Source organism: Protomyctophum parallelum, assembly GCF_964188405.1.
Source record: "Protomyctophum parallelum genome assembly, chromosome: 11".
Taxonomy (NCBI): Eukaryota; Metazoa; Chordata; class Actinopteri; order Myctophiformes; family Myctophidae; genus Protomyctophum; species Protomyctophum parallelum.
Genome location: NC_139707.1, coordinates 23,503,303 through 23,522,341, shown reverse-complemented (window position 1 = coordinate 23,522,341; position 19,039 = coordinate 23,503,303). Strand labels below are relative to the sequence as shown.

At 42.5% G+C, this 19,039-nt stretch overlaps 1 protein-coding gene across 1 annotated transcript; it reads left to right on the top strand.

The window, feature by feature from the left end:
* Positions 1-1,493: 1,493 nt before the first annotated feature.
* Positions 1,494-12,159, top strand: LOC310867226 (desmin-like). The gene is made up of 10 exons (XM_083777114.1): positions 1,494-2,144; positions 5,193-5,253; positions 5,470-5,565; positions 7,361-7,522; positions 7,813-7,938; positions 8,170-8,280; positions 8,641-8,750; positions 8,981-9,033; positions 10,272-10,399; positions 11,087-12,159. The coding sequence occupies exons 1-10, from the start codon at positions 1,579-1,581 to the stop codon at positions 11,126-11,128; spliced, it is 1,455 nt and encodes a 484-aa protein (XP_083633240.1). The 5' UTR covers positions 1,494-1,578; the 3' UTR covers positions 11,129-12,159.
* The last annotated feature ends 6,880 nt before the right edge of the window (positions 12,160-19,039 follow it).

Sequence of the window (19,039 nt, the reverse complement as noted above, 5' to 3'; positions counted from 1 at the left end):
CCCCCCCCCCCACACACACACACACACCTCCCCCAACTTTAACATTACTCACCCAACCACGGCAGCTGACCCAGCATGCGAGTACAGAAAGTTGTGATAATTTACCAACAGCCTACTACCAATGCACAGGTGCACGCACGCACGCACACACACACACACACACACACACACACACACACACACACACACACACACACACACACACACACACACACACACACACACACACACACACACACACACACAGCCACCACCCTTTCCAATGATTGAAACCAGAGCCCCCGACAGCTGAATCAAGATCGGGCCACAGCAGCAACACGTGGGTGAGTGCGGGAAAAAAAGAGTGGTTGGAGAAAGGGGTGGGCCTGAGAATAATAGAGTATCAGTATACTGTATGATAAGATGGCAATCTAGTTGTAATAAAAGTGATATGATTGCCATGACCCTTAAGCGAAGATGGATAGGGGGATTTTCACGTAATTATTGAGATTATGTATGGATAAAATGCTGTTTTTGTTGAATGCTAGAGCGACTGATTACAAAGACTTTGAGTGGTGCAGTAGATCCGAAAAGATTAATCGATTGATTGAATGAATACTTTAATAACAGTTTGCAAAAACAGCACAGAGGTAGAGATAAACACAATTGCTTGTTTCCATTGGGGCCCTGTGTATTCAATTCATCAAAACAAACAATAATATACGAAAAAAACATCATAAACGAGTAGTTATCAAGAAAGAAAAATCACACTTGTGTGAAGGAGCTCTTATCATCAACATAATCATACATCACATTCCGAGTTCTTATCATCAACATCATCATACATCACATTCCGTGCTCCGCCAATCAGCTGAGCACATTCCACAAACACACAAAGCTGTGCATAGAAACATATGTACATTAAGTAGTTGGGGGGTGGGGGGTCGGCATTTCAGATTTTTTCAGGAACCAGTTATGAATTAACTGCCGTTTTGAAAGAGAATAAGGAAGAGAATATGGCTGTATTATGACCACATTTTGATAGCATAGCACTAATCTGGGTTGAACGTGATTTGTGGCGCTCCCTCTGGTGTTGTGCTTGTGAATGTCTTTAACGTTTGACAGGTACATGGGTGTCTTTGTGGTGTGTAGTGTAGCTTGTAGACCAGGCCCATGGCAAGTCACTGTACTTTGTCCTATCCCCACCCTAGCATAGCATAATGAGCACGGGTTAAATGAGTTGTGGATGGAATGTATTGACCTCAATGATGGTTCGCAGAGGAAGTTGGCTTGGCCAGGCAGAGGTAGACCGCCGGGGGGGGGGGGGGGGATGGGGTGCATAGCGGAAGGGTGGAGGAATGGAGTGTTTGAGGGGGGGGGGGGGGTTGAGAGGAGGCGTGGGAGATAACAGGTGTGGGCGGGGGGTTGTAGGACGGGAAGTGTGAGTGGGCGTGATGGTGTGCTACAAATAGCCCTGTCCCGTGCATGGTGTCCATTTATTCTCTGTCCCAGTCTCCTGGCGAGACAGTCACATCGCAGCAGCCCAGGCTTCCAACCACACCACCACCACTTAAACCAGTCTTCAAAACAACAGCAACCATGAGCAAGAGCTACTCCCAGTCGGCCTCCTCGGCCTCCTCCTACCGCCGTACCTTCGGCTCCGGCGTCGGCGCCTCGCCCATGTCCTCCTCCATGTACTCCTCCATGGGAGGTGGCGCAGGCCGCTCCGCGTCCTCGTCACACACGTCCCGCGTCTACGAGGTCAAGAGCCATGCCATGCCCTCCTACTCAGGCTACAGGAGCTCCTCCGGAGGGAGCCTCGGTGCGGCTCGCTACTCCGGCGAGAAGCTCGACTTCAACCTGGCCGACGCCATGAACCAAGACTTCCTGAGCACCCGGACCAATGAGAAGGCCGAGCTGCAGCACCTCAACGACCGCTTCGCCAGCTACATCGAGAAGGTGCGCTTCCTGGAGCAGCAGAACGCCGCGCTGACCATAGAGGTGGAGAAGCTGAAGACACGTGAGGGACCCGGCCGTGTGGCCGAGATGTACGAGGAGGAGATGAGGGAGCTGCGGAGGCAAATCGAGGCGCTGACGAACCAGCGCACCCGCGTGGAGGTGGACAGGGACAACCTGGCCGACGATATGCAGAAACTCAAACAGAGGTAGGAATGGATGGATGGATGGATGGACGGAACGAGTAATGGGTTAAGAGCTCGAGTCAAACTGGACTATGGTCAGGGATTTAGGGAGGAATTCCTTAGATTTCAAATTTATACCAATTTATACTGTATGGAGGAAGAGAAGGGGATGATGGCTGCATGGATGCACATATCTATTATATATCAATGCAGAGACCAAAAGGGGGATAAAGTGGAATAGCAAGTAGAAAACATGATGAATTAAATTCTAGAGTGAACACTACTGGCCGTGGCAAAGACAATTTAAATGTTCAACCTTAGTTTTGTGATTTATTCACTAGAATGATTAACGTTTACCGCTGACAAGGATGAAATGATGTCATGATTCTTGACGCTGTAGATAGTAGATAACCTTTTGCAAAAGTGAACGATAGTCCACCATGTGTTCCAGGGCTTTCTATAGACCACTACTAATGGAATGGAGTCTGGCAAGGATGAGGGAGTGAGAGAGAGAGAGAGAGAGAGAGAGAGAGAGAGAGAGAGGGAGAGGGAGAGGGAGAGGGAGAGGGAGAGGGAGAGGGAGAGGGAGAGGGAGAGGGAGAGGGAGAGAGAGAGAGAGAGGGAGGGAGAGGGAGAGGGAGGGGAGAGAGAGAGAGAGAGAGAGAGAGAGGGAGAGAGAGAGAGAGAGAGAGAGAGAGAGGGGGGGGGGAGAGAGGGAGAGGGAGAGGGAGAGGGGAGAGGGAGAGGGAGGAGTGAGGGAGGAGGAGAGAGGGAGAGAGAGAGAGAGAGAGAGAGAGAGGGGATGAGAGAGAGAGAGAAGAGAGAGGGGGGGGGGGGGGGGAGAGAGAGAGAGGGTAGTTGTGCAACTGACTGGAATAGCAGGCTCATTAAGTTCACCGACAGATTCCCGTAAGAGACAAAAAAGACAGAAGGACAGAATGTTTTGGAAGGAGAGGCAAACAATAACAAAAGGAGACATGCAGAAGGGAAAGAATTTGTTTGCCAACCTAAAAATATAAAATAAAAATAAAAACACCCACAACAACAGTGTTTAAAGAGAGAGAACGGCAGAGACAGGGCCGGCAAAGAGGTGACTGACTGTAGGTTGGGACTTCATTCAATCAAATAGTAATGTATATTTATATTTAACATGAGTGGGAAAAATGACAAATGGGAAGTGTGTGTGTGTGTGTGTGTGTGTGTGTGTGTGTGTGTGTGTGTGTGTGTGTGTGTGTGTGTGTGTGTGTGTGTGTGTGTGTGTGTGTGTGCGTGTGCGTGCTGAGTCATTTAAAGTTGTGTGCATGGATGTAGCTGTGAATAGTGGCATATTTGCAGCAAATGTATTTACAGCTGATCGGCACTGTGAAATTGGGGATTCTGTCACTGCAACAGCTGACTAACACACACACACACATGCGCACACGCACTCAGATCAAAATACACTCAGACACCTCCTGTCTGCTAGTGATACAGCAGCTCTATAGTCTAGTAGGCTACTCCAGTCTAGTATACCAGTGTAGTACTGTATATACTGAGGTGTAGTATATACTGTAGTGGGAGGATATGCCAGGCATGTACTGTTAGGTCACATACTGTTACCACTGATTTACTGCACAGAGACTGGAAAGATTAAAGGGGTAAAATGCATCAGGTATGGACTAGAAGCGGTTAAAATCTCCCCAAAGGCACAAACATAAAAGGTGTAATAATGATTGAGTGTCTGTATGTTGTGTGCTGTTACAGAGTGCCAAAGTCCTGGCGTCACTCGCCCATCCCCTGTTTCCAAGGGGTTCGCGGAAGTTTTTCTCTATGGAGAATAACATGGGGTCATCTTAAAATCTTCTCATAAAATAATGATGGTCCAAAAATAAACAAACTGTCTCTGCGATATTGTCGCAGAGTCGGGTGTCTCGGTATCATTTATGATAGTCAGTCAGTCATATTTGATAGTCAGTTTCTAGCGAAAAGGCAGCAGTAACATTAGTGTTTTCTGTCAGATACTGATATTGATGTCAGACTTTGATGCTCTGTACGCTGAATTTGCACATTTTGCAGCAAGCCAACATGTGATACAGTGAGTTTAGTGATCCTCACTGTATCACTAACAGTAACCTATGGGTAGGGCTTTTGTTTATAATGTATTCATTCTGATGTCAGTGGCAGTGACGTAGAGTCTGTGGGGGCCAGGGCCCCCATGAGGATTTTTGGGGAATTCCTTAAAGTAGTCGCATTACATTGTGAGCTTGTAGATCGGCTATTTTCGGCGAGCGACACCGTCTATGACTGAGTATGAATTGTGCATAATTCTGGCCACGAGACGGTATCGTCCAAGGGCAGGCCTGCATTCCTCTTGGCACAGTGTGACAGCAGCTGCAACACGGGTGTGTGTGTGTGTGTGTGTGTGTGTGTGTGTGTGTGTGTGTGTGTGTGTGTGTGCAAGCTGCATTGCATTATGGAGAGGGACACATAGCGGAGAGACAGGACACGCAGTTGCATTGTGCACAGCAGGGTGGTCGGTTCTATTCCTGTTCATGTTCCCCAGAGGGATCGGTTCTCGAGTTGAGAGCGGTTAGTTTCGAGAGGGGGCGAGGCGATAATACCTACACTGTCTCCTAACCGCTCTCCAGGGAAGCGAGCCTCGCTCTCATGTCGCGTTCACAATGTATTCAGTTACTTCTTTCTGCCAGATGGGTCATATCTAGTCTGAAAAGTAATGAGAGAACCCCCCAGTGTTAAACATGCTGGCAAATATTATGCTTGGCACATAAACTATTCCTAGCCATTTCCGTGCTGTGGGTTCTTCAAACTTTCTCAGCATGTGACACAAAGGAACACCTTAGGCAGAGTGCATTGGCTGATATTGGAGCCGCCCAAAGTCACAACTGATGTGTATTTATCGTGGTTTCAGCTTACTGTAATTAATAGCTTCACTTCCTCTGGCTAACATTGTTGACTGACTACTCCAGACAGTTTAGGAGTTCCTTCTTTATCAGTGCAAAAGTTATCGACGCTGTCTCTTTCTTTCCTCTGTCCCCTTTTCACCCTCTTCTTCCCTCTTCTCTCTGTCTCCAGACTACAGGAGGAGATCCACGAGAAGGAGGAGGCTGAGAACAACCTGTCTGCCTTCAGAGCCGTACGTGTTTTTGTCTTCTTATCTCTGCAGTCTGCACACTCTGCCTCTTTCACCCCCACTAGCTCCCTCAGTCCCTCTGCCGCCTCACTCACTTCTCTGCCATTGTTATTTCTTTCACATGAGTGACTATATCAATACAGTATTTACATTTAGAGGTGTAAAGTTCCTTTATTGATTTGTGTCTCTCTGTCTGTCTGTGTTTCTGTCCATGCGCAGGATGTGGACAATGCCACTCTGTCCAGGCTGGACCTGGAGAGACGCATTGAAAGTCTGCAGGAGGAGATTGGCTTCCTGAAGAAGATCCACGAGGAGGTCTGTCTGTCTGTCTGTCTGTCCGTCCGTCCGTCCATCTGTCCGTCCATCTGTCTGTCCGCCCGTCTGAGTCTGCTTAGTAGCATTCTTTGAATATCCACAGTGCTAGTTTATTATTTTCTTCTTCTAATTGTGTGGGAAATGAAAACTTCCATATAGTTTAAGAGTTTAAGAAGTTTTATCATTAATGTCACTATTTTGTTTGCCTGTAACTATAACTCCTACCTTCCCATATCTGTGAGTGTCATGTCAGCCGGTCTGTCTGACCGATCTGTGTGATATATACTGTAAGACAGATATATGTGGCCCACACACGCAGCAACACAGGATATCATATGTTTTTCTTACGCAATCATTCACTATTACGGACGACTACAACGCTAGATCTGATCATGGGATGTGCACCATCATAACTGGATCTTATACATTGTACACATGCACACTCACACTGTATGCAATGTACTGTATGCAAAGTCACCATAGTTTGACCTTTTAGCTGTTACACAATAATTGCAACAGTAGAATACGTTCCTGTGCATTCACACATACACAGAGAGACCCATGCTGGCGGAGAGGCGGCGTCCCGGAGGTCCCTTCATGTCGTGTCTTCTGTCCTGTCGCAACTTTGACCTCCTAGATATGCCGAACTGCCAATTGGCGGAACGGAGAGTGTCAGCTGTTACATGTGTGTGGGAACAGTTGTGTGGCTATTTATGTCCTTGGGTCAGACAGACAGCTGATGTGAGGAACCAAAGCATACCAATTTGATATTTCTAGTGTAAAGATTTTCACAATGCTTCATAAGTTTCCAGTAAATGGGACATGATTTCACACTACTCAAAGTGTTGAGAATGATTAAGTGAAGATGTCTAAATTACATTGAAAGCACTGACCCATTTAGGATGGGAACCCCTTTTTGGGGGTGGCACAGTTGGTAGTGCTGTCGCCTCACAGCTAGAAGGTCCTGGGTTCGATTCCCGCTCGGGACGCTGTGGGTGCTGGCGGTGCGTTTCCTCCTCCGCGTCATCAGTGCCCATACCCGAAGGCGGGGTTGGCGAAAGGGCCTTTCTGTGTGGAGTTTGCATGTTCTCCCCGTGTCCCCTAGGGTAGATACCCTCACGAAAACCAGGGAAACTCCCTGCTGTCAGGTGTAAAGGAGCAACTTGGACACTCAGGCATGAAGGAAGCATGAGTTCAAGTCCGTTGCTCTCCCCATGTCCCCCATATATGGGGACTAGGTTGGTGGAGGGTGTGTAGAGCCCAGGATCACATTAGATGATTGACACAGGGGTGAAAAATGTGTTACAAAATCGTGGGATAAAATATATATATATATGTTGCTATGTACAGTACATAGCAACATAACATTTTTGCAACTTTTGAATAAATATTTGAAGATTTTCAGAAGACTTAGGTCAGGATTTAGAAGGCGTTTTTAGAATCTGCCTCAGTCCTAAACGGGTTAAGAAGTTGATAACATTTCACCCTAAGCCGCAAGAGAGAACTGCACAATGTGCGAAAATTACCTCTACAATCATGCCAACACAAAAACCCTTATACCGTAAATGCTTCATTCATTCATGTTGACCATGACCTTGCATTCACTTGCTCACTCACTCCCTCAAACGAAACATCTATTATTTCATTCAACTATTCACACATGCATGCCCCTGCGAACTTGGATTCATACACTCTTTTTTCATTGTTTTCATTCATTCATCCATTAATTCATTCACTCACTCATTCACTCACTTACCGATTAATCCTTCCATTCATTTTTCCACTGTCCTCACAGGAAATCCATGAGCTTCAGAACCAGATGCAGGACACTCAGGTCCAGGTCCAGATGGACATGTCCAAACCTGACCTGACTGCTGCTCTGAGGGACATCCGTATGCAGTATGAAGGTATCGCCGCCAAGAACATTTCAGAGGCTGAAGAGTGGTACAAGACCAAGGTAGGTTGAAAGGACACCGTGTACGAGTCTAGAGCCTGCGAACACACAGAATCTGAATCAGATTTTTGTTGTTATACAGACACAGAAAAGTAGCAGTGATTTTCTTTAACATGATGCTTTGCTTTCCAAACTTTGCTTTCCAGACACACGGGCACAAATCTAGATTACACTCCTACACTAGACACACATACAGTATAACACCTACTGCACACCTATGATGTTATTTAAAAGTTAAATTAAACTTTTTTTTTTTCAATTGAATCTCCTCCCATCTGTCCCTGTCTATGCAGGTTGTGGACCTGAACCAGACTGTGTCCAAGAACACCGACGCTCTGAGAACAGCCAAGTCGGAGAGCATGGAGTACAGGCACCAGATCCAGTCCTACACCTGTGAGATCGACTCCCTCAAGGGCACCGTGAGTCTTTATTCTATCCATTTATACCTGGCTTCGCTCTACGTCCTTTCAGGGTCGGTTTGTTTGTGTGTTTGCTCGTTTGAACGATTTCCTTTCTTTCTTGGTTTTGTTTGTGTCCTTTTTCTACAGTGTTTACTCTTTGTTTTACTCCCTGATGAATGATCACACTTTTTTCTCACACTACCACTTCCTTCATCCCTAATTTAATCCATTCCACCTCTATCTCCCTAGAATGAGTCTCTGCTGCGTCAGATGAGAGACATGGAGGACCGTATGGGCCGCGAGGCTGGTGGCTTCGAGGACACCATCTCCAGACTTGAGGGAGATATTGCCAAGATGAAGGTGACTCACCTAATCTCAGTTTAATTAATTCATTAAATTACTTTCACCAGAGGCAGAGTTCAGAGTAGAAGATAGTTGGTTACTTGGTTCATATTGCACACAGTGGGTGTTAGGTTGCTTTGGAGTCCCATGATTGGAGCCATCAGTCACAAGTCACGACATCAGCATAGGTGGACTGTGAACCATTGCCAAGGCCAGGTGGTGTGAGGAGTAACTTAGCAAGAGCATAGTGGAGTTAGCATGATGTATGAAACCTGCAATGGACGTTTCCGGACAAGTAGCCATGTTGTTTCTTTGTGATTTATCCCTACCGCGTCAGTGACACGAAGTCACTAACCACCCCAATGTGTTGTTTTAAAGGATGAGATGGCCCGCCACCTGAGAGAGTACCAGGATCTCCTCAACGTCAAGATGGCCTTGGATATTGAGATCGCCACTTACCGCAAACTGCTAGAGGGAGAGGAGACCAGGTGTGTGTTTGTGTGACCGGAAATCGGGTTTCATCAGGTCCAACAGAGGAGTGTAGTCTTGTATTAAATAGGCAACTGCTACTGCCAAATACTTAGAAAATGTCATAATCAACCTTCAAAGGTCTCATGACATTTTCTTTGTGATTTTTCTTTTCTTGTGACGTGTTTATTATCTTGTATTGTGTTATTATTGACTTATATTCTATATTATGTGCTTTCTCTCTTTAAAGGATCACCACCAATATGCCTCACCACAGTGCCTACTCATCTATTGGATTTAGAGGTAGCGTAAATTACGTTGAACCTATCAAATGCACTCAGAGAGGTAACTGAAATGTTTTTGAAATTTTATTCTTTCGCCAACTGCACGCCGACCAGTGGGGCGGTTCTTGTATTCTTGTATACACTGTACACAAGAACAAAAGGAAAAAGATAGCCCTCTTTTCCAATCCTTTTGACTGTATTTAAGGTACAAAAACAAGGAGCTATTTTGGGAACTGCAGGTGCAGGTACAAATGCTGACCAGCAGGTGGAGGTATATAACATAAATACAGCCACCCTTGACGACAGCTTGATACACTGAGGCAATCATCTACAAGCCAGTGAAGCCACATATCAATTTCCCCATGGCTCAGTCTCTCCACATGACATACTAATAATCCTAATTCCCAGTGCTATCCATCCATTTCAACAATTTACCGTGTTCCAATTTGTGGCTGACTAAAAACGTCAGACAGTAGTTGAGGGTGATGGATGAGACATAGGTAGCTAGACTGCTTCGTAATTGCCAGAGCAGCAATATCTGAGCCATACTCCTCCTCACTGTTGCTAAGTGACCAGTTATTCTATGCCACTTTATGCCACTGTGCCACTTTATCGTGCTATAATACAAACCAGGGCATCTCTCGTCACCATTGCAATCGTGAACAGCCAACACCGTGTTCGCTGTTCATAGCCTACAGCACAAAGTGTAAAGTTAGCTGGTGTGTTTTCCAGTGGTGAAAAGTAACCAAGTACGTTTACTTAAGTACTACTACTCCACTACATCTCAGAGGCAAATATTGTACTTTTACTCCACTACCTTTATTTGAAAACTTTAGTTACTTTTATTATTACAACACATAAATTAAGCACTTCAGTCTTCAGCCCTATAGGCCTATACTGTACATGTCGGCCATTGAAAATAGATGATCTACAACCTCACAATGTGTCACGATGAGCTTGTAGATGTGCTATTTTCAAAAGATGTATATGAAAACTTTAAATGACATATTCTGCACAATGAATACTTTTATTTGTGATACTTTTTACATTTCGATGCCAGTAGGCCTACTTTTGTAATTTTACTCAAGTACATTTTGAATTCCGGACTTTTACTTGTAACGGAGTATTTCTACATTGCAGTATTGATGCTTTTACTTAAGTAAAACAATTGAGTACTTTTTCCACCACTGCAAAGCAGGGTATCTCTCGTCTACAAAGTGCAAAGTTATCTGATTGTATTTTCTTCTATTTCTACAGAGACCAGCCCTGAGTTTCAGTCTCAGTCTGCGACTCACTCTGCGTCTGCAGGGATGCAGCAACGCGGTTCAGAAGTTCACTCCAAGAAGACCGTTCTCATCAAGACCATTGAGACCCGCGACGGAGAGGTAGGACACACACCAGCACATGCATATACACAGAAACTCACAATCTCATGCAAACTATTCTCTCCATAGTCTCTATTATTTTGCTTTCCTTACCATACACACAAGGACAATTAACCACCACTGACTCGCACGTATACAGTACATTTAGATCAAAGACAAAGCTTGGAAAAGGGAATTTCTATGACAGACAACATTCATAATTTAGAGAAGACTGAGCCCTGTTTTTTGTCTTGTTATATTTGTGATCTAGATGAAGTACTCTATGAGTGAAGGAGCTAGTGCCTAGTGTGTAAGTCTGGTATACTGTTGACAAACTGGAATGAAAAGATCACAACTTTGGGCTTGGGCCATGCACAATATTAGGATGACATTTGGCTGCCTACAATGGCAATTAACTCAACGCTATAATTACAATCCAATAGGCCTATAGCGTGCACCCACCTTAACCAAATATAATCTAAGGACGCCCCCAACTGCCAAGCATTTTATGAACAAGCAGGTGACTCACTGTCAACAGCTGCCATCGTCCTCAATGCCACCACTCTAACATGCCACTGAATGGAGGTTTTTCACTGCTAATTATAGTTCACAGTACTGTATGCTGATATCCTATTAATTATGAATTAATTATCCTATCCTATCCTTCTTTCATTCTTTCCTTCCTAACCATGTTTCTCTTCTTCTCAGGTGGTCAGTGAGTCCACACAGCACCAGCAAGACATCATGTAAACAGGAAGAAAACCTACAGCATCACATTATATTAAAACAAATACATTAATACAAAATAATCAATATAAAAATCATATTTTCCAACCACCACTGTGGCCTTTTGTAAGCTAAGCCTCGTTTTGACGCATGTATAACTACTACAGAGATCTTTCTCTCGCCATTTTGTCTCCCTTTAATTAACCATTTACTTCATTTTAATGGAGAAGCAAAACAAAGTATGTTGTGAAGGCAATCAGTAAAGACCTTAGCTACATTTGTACATTCTTGGGCAACAAATGGATCATTTAACGCTGAGGGATTTACTGTTCTGCGCAGCATACAGGATATCTGTAGGATGAGGGGACAGTGAGGCTTTTTATTTTTTATTTTTTTAGAAACCATTTTCAGCCTTGAATTAAGTACAGGGCCAAGGTGTTCTGGGGCTTAAGTAGAATTAGCATCACTTAATGTCTCTGCATATCTGTGACTTGATGGGCTGCCACAATGTTCAGTCAGCTGTGGGCGGTGTCACATGTACGACTTTAATTATATTTTACTTCTTGCATTAAATACGCAGATTTTGCCCTGGTTCTTCCAACCCTACTTGGTCCTGATCTTGGTCTAAGGTATAAAAAAAAAAGGAGAAAAAAAGGTATAAGAGCGAGGAGCATACAAATGTCCTTGGCATCAAGATGGACATTTGAAGCACAGAGGAGTGTGCTTCTGTTAGTTACCATGTATAAAATGGTCAGAACAAATGGTCCAAATTATTTTCTTTTTAAATAAACCAACCATACATCATAAAAAGTGATTTCCATGCAAATACATGCACATGTAATGACTTAATATGGCCAAATATAACGTTTTAAAGAAAGTGAGTGTTGAAACATGAATGTACAGTACGGTACCAAACAGGGAATGAAGTAAGAAGATGTTAGAAGATGGAACTCAGACAATAGCATGTGTTGGATGTGTGTTTGTGTGTATGGGAAAGCAGATTACACTGATTAATGTGCCAGAGATCTCAAATAAAAAAAGTGTTATCTGTGTCACTTCTGAGCCTTTATATGCAGTTTATCAATATCATTAAGGAATCAAAGATGTTATGAATTCTGTTGTTGTCTATAGCCTATATATCTATTCCTCTGTATGTGAAGCTAGCAGAAGCTCTATGGTGGACCAGATAAGAAACCTCTACTTAATCACACAAACCCTGGCCCTATTCTGGGCCAGGACGAACATCTAGCTGATCAACAAGCTGACAATGCTTACAAGCTTGTAAATTGGATATGTTTTGTGAAGAAGACATTGGTGTAAAGGGGTGAAAGGAGGGGGCCAGGCCTACCCCTTTCATGCATGAATTATGATAAATGGGATTATTTTATTTGAGTCAGATGATATAGTTGCTCCACTCTCATGTAGTAGGCTTTCCTATCATGCTCTGCACTTGAGCTCTACAAAATGTAGACACAAACTGAACTCACGTAATGAAAATAATTATGCACAAAACAATGCAGGTTACATTGTAATAACACTAATAGATTGATTTATATTTATATTTATTTTTTACTGCAGATGAAGCTTGAGAGTTTAGAAGAGTTGCAGTAATAGTGTGAATTGTAGTTGAAATAGAGCCAGTGATGCATGATGTCCGCAATTTCCTGAACAGAAATCAAACAGAATTTACTCCCAACATTTCCTCCCAAATGTAAGTATCCCAAAATAAATACTATAAGTACTTATTACAGTAGATGTTACTTGATGTCAAAACATATTTTACCTGCCAGGGTCTCATATACTTTAGATTTTTAGAAGGATATTCCTGAGCTGCTGGGCATATACATTTCTGGCAGCCATCTTGAATGTTGACAATCTTAGTAGTCGCAGTTACAACAGCTGGCCAATGGGTGGTAGTTTAGTTTAGTTTATTTGATCATCCTTCAGTTTCAAATACAATATTTAAAGAAAATGAATGTAAACAGAAAACAGAACAAAAAAAAACCGAAAAACATGAAGATGATCAAAAGGAGTAGGCAGAAGCTAAAAGCTTATAGATGCCTATCCTACTTACAGAATCGTAATACTCATTACATTAACGAGAATTTCACCCTACACCAAACCCCCCCCCCCGTGTCACCGTAGAGATAGCATTACATAACCGTTAAGATTACACATTATAATTGTTTTTTTTTTTTATCCCTATTCACGATACCCTCGTTGCCAATGATCATTATCATTTATGTTGTTGCTGAGTAATGTCATTTGGTTCACACACATTTTTTTTTATGTTACCATATATACAATAATATTAGTTAATTAATTATTAATAATTACAGTACTAATTACTTAAAGAAAGAAAGAAGGAAAATAAGAAAGAAAGAAGTATCAGTTGATCATACAATAACGTCAACATTATACATAATTTCCCTATAGTATGCTGTATTTGTCCAAAAGGATTCGCTTGAGCAATTTTTTAAATTTTGAAAAGTTACTACTGTGTTTGACTTCTTCTGGTAGGGCATTCCAGATCTTAACCCCTCGGACAGAGATACACATACTCTTCCGAGTGGTATTGGCACTGGGTTGTTGGAAATTTAAGTATCCTCTTAACTCATACCCCCCTTCCCTATCCTTGAAGTATGACAGGATAGTTTTAGGAATTAGTCTATTTCTTACTTTATACATAATAAGAGCTGTTTTATGTTCAACTAAATCAATAAACTTCAATGTATTTGACCTTAAAAACAGTTCATTAGTATGATCATAATACCCTACCTTATGCACTAATCTTATGGCTCTCTTTTGTATGATGACAAGTGGCTGGAGTAGTGTTTGGGGTGATGCTCTAGTGAGTCTAGTCTGTCTAGACCAGATGCTCTAGTCAATTCATGGGGCCAGTCCATATGGCGGCTCTTCTACATAGACTAGTTCTATAGGCGAATAGTGACAAAGGCCTGAACCGGAAGTTTGCGCTATGATCTGTGACCACGGTATGCATGAAAGGGCTATAGGGCGCTTGTGGACTCTGTTTAACTATAGTAGGCTACTAAGTGGTTATAAACTCTACACTATTTCTAGGCCTGGAACTTGGATCAGGTCTACACTATTCCCATCCACACCCTGACATGGCTCATATGTTAGATTTATTAAAAGGACTCTCTAGCTTGCTATAACTACAACTACATGTTAACATTTAATTCAGTCATGAGAGGGCAAAATAGGAGATGTGTCCTCAGAAATGATCTGCGTGGTGTGGGTGCTGGACTTGGTGCAGTGGAAAGACCAATGACTTGTTAATGAGTTGGCCTCGTCGCATTTTGTTTCTAGCAGAAAGCCGATTAGACCAGCAACTAGAATTATGGTCTTCTGCGTGTACATCTGAAGTCGCTGCACTGAAAATGTCAACGGATAAAGGAGGAAGAAAGAGAGGGAGGAAAGGGGGGAGGGGGGGGGGGGGGGCTGAAGGGGACTGCATGGTTTTAGAATGCATGCGGGGACTGGGGAGATAGATCTGAGAAAGAGGGGGAATGGAGGAAGTGTGACAGACGAGATAGACTAAAATAGAGAGATGGGGAGATAAATAGAGGAAGAAAGTGTACGGTTTAAGAAAGAGAGAACGAAAGAGAAAGCAAAAGTAAATTCAATGTTCACTCAGTCTTATTAGAAGAGACACCTTTGTCATGACTTCCTGTCTCCATCACTATTTCCCGGCAGCTGTCGATACTCAATAGCAACAGCTTTCTCAAGTCATCATGGGTCCATTTAAAATGCCATTGTGTCACTGCGTGCCTTTCCTCCTGTTCATCACACAGTGCAAAGTGATCATCTCCATAATTGTCTCTAGCTTTGCCATTAAATACTTTAGTATATAGTGTCGCTTGCTGAAAATAACTGATTTTCAAGATAACAATGCATGAAAATACTTAATAGCCTACATACAGGTGCATTGCTTTAAACCATTTGAACACCTGTTAAGGCAGTAAGATACTGCTGGGCCTGTATGCTGTCTGTGTTTGGTATGAGAATAAGATAAAAGATAAAATACCAATTTTCTGTCACAAGGGATGAGCCTAGTGGAAATGCATGATTCTCTAACCCTGAGGCACCCCCCTATACGCTCAGTCAGACACATCTACTTTTAGATCACATCAATGCTTCTGCAGAATGAGACACAGTGAGGAACTCCATCAGTAAAAAAAGAAAAGAAAAACAACACACCAGATGTTTCATCTTTCTGTGTTTCATCTTTACAAATCCTTCTTTGGTTCTCTGGCATGCTATGGCCAGAGGAGCAGCTTACTGTAAGAGGTAACCATGAACAGAAAAACAAGAGGAAGGATTGTTTCTGATCATGAATCTCAGGACCATTCTCGCCAAACAATGTTGCTTTTTATCCTCTTATAATTCTATCAACATAGTAGGGACCCAGAATGATATCTCTATGAGTGTGTTTTTGGTGTGTCTGTGTGTGTGTGTGTGTGTGTGTGTGTGTGTGTGTGTGTGTGTGTGTGTGTGTGTGTGTGTGTGTGTGTGTGTGTGCGCGTGTGTGTGTGTATGTGTGTGTGAAACCTATGTTTACTCTATTTTAGATAGGAGGTTTGACTTTGTCATCATCCCATGCTAAACTAGTTTGTTAGCAGTAACAGGTAACATGCACATAGACAGAATCAAATAACCAAACGGACACCAAATCAGAGATTGTAGAATCACAATGTTGATCATATTCAGGTCCATATAAATACATGCTCCATAATAATCATAATAACAACCAATAAATCAGTGGGTGATTTGTATTTACTTCAACAGGGACCAGGATGAGCTGAAGTCAATTGCTATTTCTCCCAATACCCAAATTCCAGAAACTACAGCAATGAATTATAGAACAAATTGTACCAACAAGAGAGATTTCATTCACCAGAATTACTCACGCAAATCGCCTTCTGGTTGAAATCAATGTTCAAAAGGGTTATGTTTTCATGTTATTTTTTGACCTTGCACATTTGAAACTCTTGAGAGGACAGTTGAAACCAACAGCGTAAATATTAGAGTGCAAATCACCTACCAGCCAAATTAAAAGAAAAGAGAGATACAATCATAATAAAGATATCTATATTAAAAAAGAGGAACAAATACAGCTGTAGGGTATACTACGCTAGAAAGTAATAAACCACATAAATTACTAAATGACTGATAGTAACAATATCAGCAAAACATAACCAAACATATGTACATTTGGAAAGTATTTACAGAACAGTATTTACAATAATGTTACAGTGTCTCTCCTACAGTACATATACCTTCAGCAGTGGTGGCTCACCACAGCAAGTAAACAAGGATCCTGTGGAATGTATAATGTCTTTCTTTATTTCTCCCCAAATTATAAAAGCAAAATATACAGCTCTGCCAACTCTTGGGCATAATTTGCACCTGCCCAAATACCATCAGTGTTGGTTCTAAAACAGCACCAGAACCACAATGGAGGCTAAAACAGGGAAGGATGTGCAAAAAAGAATAACCTCAGAACCACGACTGCTGAGACAATCTATAGGGGAAACACATATTCGGTATAGAAGGTGTCTTAGCACAATGGTCACAAAACAAGAGGAGGGGAAAATCCCTTTTCCAAAGCCCTTTTCACAAGACAACAACAGTCAGCCAGGATAGGAGTAGGTAGAGAAGAGAAGAGAAGAGAAGAGAAGAGAAGAGAAGAGAAGAGAAGAGAAGAGAAGAGAAGAGAAGAGAAGAGAAGAGAAGAGAAGAGAAGAGAAGAGAAGAGAAGAGAAGAGAAGAGAAGAGAAGAGAAGAGAAGAGAAGAGAAATCTGCCTGTCCCTGTTTGGATAAGCCTATAAGATCTTAGATGTATTCATGGCTAGTAGTATACTGTAGATTGTTTGGTCCATTCTCTGTCACAGGACATATTCCAAGTATTCACTTTTACCCTTTACTTTCACTTTAAGTCCATTTCAGATTGAAAACATGTACAGTATGTTAAATTCACAAAGTATTTGGAATGTATTTCTTGTACCAGGGGTCAGTGAAATTCACCTATAGCACAAAAAGACTGCCGCCTTTCAAGTTCAAGGGTGAAAACAAAGAAACAAGAAATAAAATGTAACACCCAAAATTGTAATAAGGAGGCGGCAGATGAGAGGCTGGACACCAGACAACAGGATTTGCATGCAGTAAAGGGCTCAGGTGTCTTGATTGGTCCCAGTACACCACACAAGGGCTACAACAACCATATTACAGCACATGGAGCACCCTTCGAGTATCTGTAAGTACAGTAGAAGCTCACTTATCTAACCCCAGAGATCCCATCCGACCGGGCGACCACGACAGGCATAATCCATATAAGCACAATTAGCAGGTATCAAAGTGATGCATACATAATCCATGGGTTTGTGATGTGCGATGGCTAGCGTTTCCTCACAAAAACATGCAAGTTGAAACTTTTTAAACTGCAAGCACTATAAGATTTGCAGATGCATGCGAAATTGGAACTGTGAATTAGCTTTGGTCTGGATTACATTTCAGTGTCATAGATTATTAATAGGCACTACTCACTTTAAACTATAGCATAGATTAAAAACAAACTGTCAGGTGAGATGTTCACTGACACAGACCACTTGGTCTACAATTAACTGACCACTGCCATCAAGGGGTTTGGATACAAAAGATTCCACTGCAATTACAATACTTTATATCAATCTTCCCTACCTTTCTGGATGAACAGGACAATATCACTAAAGTTGTTATGAGCACTATTGGATTAAAAAAATGAAATAAAAAAGATGTGTGCTTGTGCGTGCGCGCATGCACACACACACACACACACACACACACACACACACACACACACACACACACACACACACACACACACACACACACACATACTCGTACTCAGCAATAAATCCATTAGTACACTTCAGCCACCAAAATACAGCAGGCAGTTCCAGCAGTAAACAGCAGAGGTCACTGTTCTTGTAGAACAGAAAGAACACCATTTCATAATCCTCTTCATTTTCACTGCTATCTTCACAATTTATCCCTACTTCCCAACTGACACATTCACATTTTAAACTAGACGAGCATAGTGAGTATAAAGTAAAATAAGCAGCACTAAAATGATCTGCTTAGATTTAAATGAACACCCCTTTCCTTTCCCTTTGGTAGAGTCCATTATTTGCCATGGGGCAGATCACGTGTCCACCAATTCTATGTTCCACTCCACACACTAAACCCATCCTACTCTGAACTGCCACTTCAAAATTCAACATGGCATCAATCAAATCACAGGGCAAGACATTTAGAGCAGTGATACTTTGCATGCTCTTGGATCATAAACATTTGATGATGGAGATAATGTGTTGTAAAACAGAAGAGGAAATGTGCTGCTGAGTGCTGACCAGTGCATCACAACATCATATTCACAACATCCCTGACTTGATTCTGGCTCAAGACCTTGTGTTGCACGATTGTCCCCTCTCTGCCCTCAGTTTCACACAAAAAATACAAAAATAAGAGGAAAACCAAAACAGGAAAGAAAATACTTTGCAGGGGGAGTGCAAACTGAGGGGAGAGAGAGGATCCAGGGAGTGGATGAACAATAATTGTTTAGTTTTCATGTCCTATCGCCACTGTAGTGGCGTACTGCAGGGGGTAACAGGCACGATGTACCAGTTAACTTTGATATAGTGCAACCCTGTTTGGGAAGGATTCTTTACACAGGACACTTCACTGAGTGACTATCCAGAGGAAAGTGGTCACTTCCCAATATAGAGGCAAACTAGCCTAAAAAACACCTTTTAAGCACCCAGCATTCCTATTTTGGGCATGCCATTTATAGGCAAAACATTTCAAACAAAAAATGCAGTTGTGACTGGATATTTTAACGTGCCTATTGGTGTGCCTTGGGCACAAAAAGGTTG

Excerpts from the sequence above, each read along its gene's own strand:
- LOC310867226 (XM_083777114.1), top strand. The coding sequence starts at position 1,579 with ATGAGCAAGAGCTACTCCCAGTCGGCCTCCTCGGCCTCCTCCTACCGC. Across the intron at positions 5,254-5,469 it reads ACCTGTCTGCCTTCAGAGCC|GATGTGGACAATGCCACTCT; the intron begins GTACGTGTTTTT and ends GTCCATGCGCAG. Across the intron at positions 9,034-10,271 it reads CTCATCTATTGGATTTAGAG|AGACCAGCCCTGAGTTTCAG; the intron begins GTAGCGTAAATT and ends CTATTTCTACAG.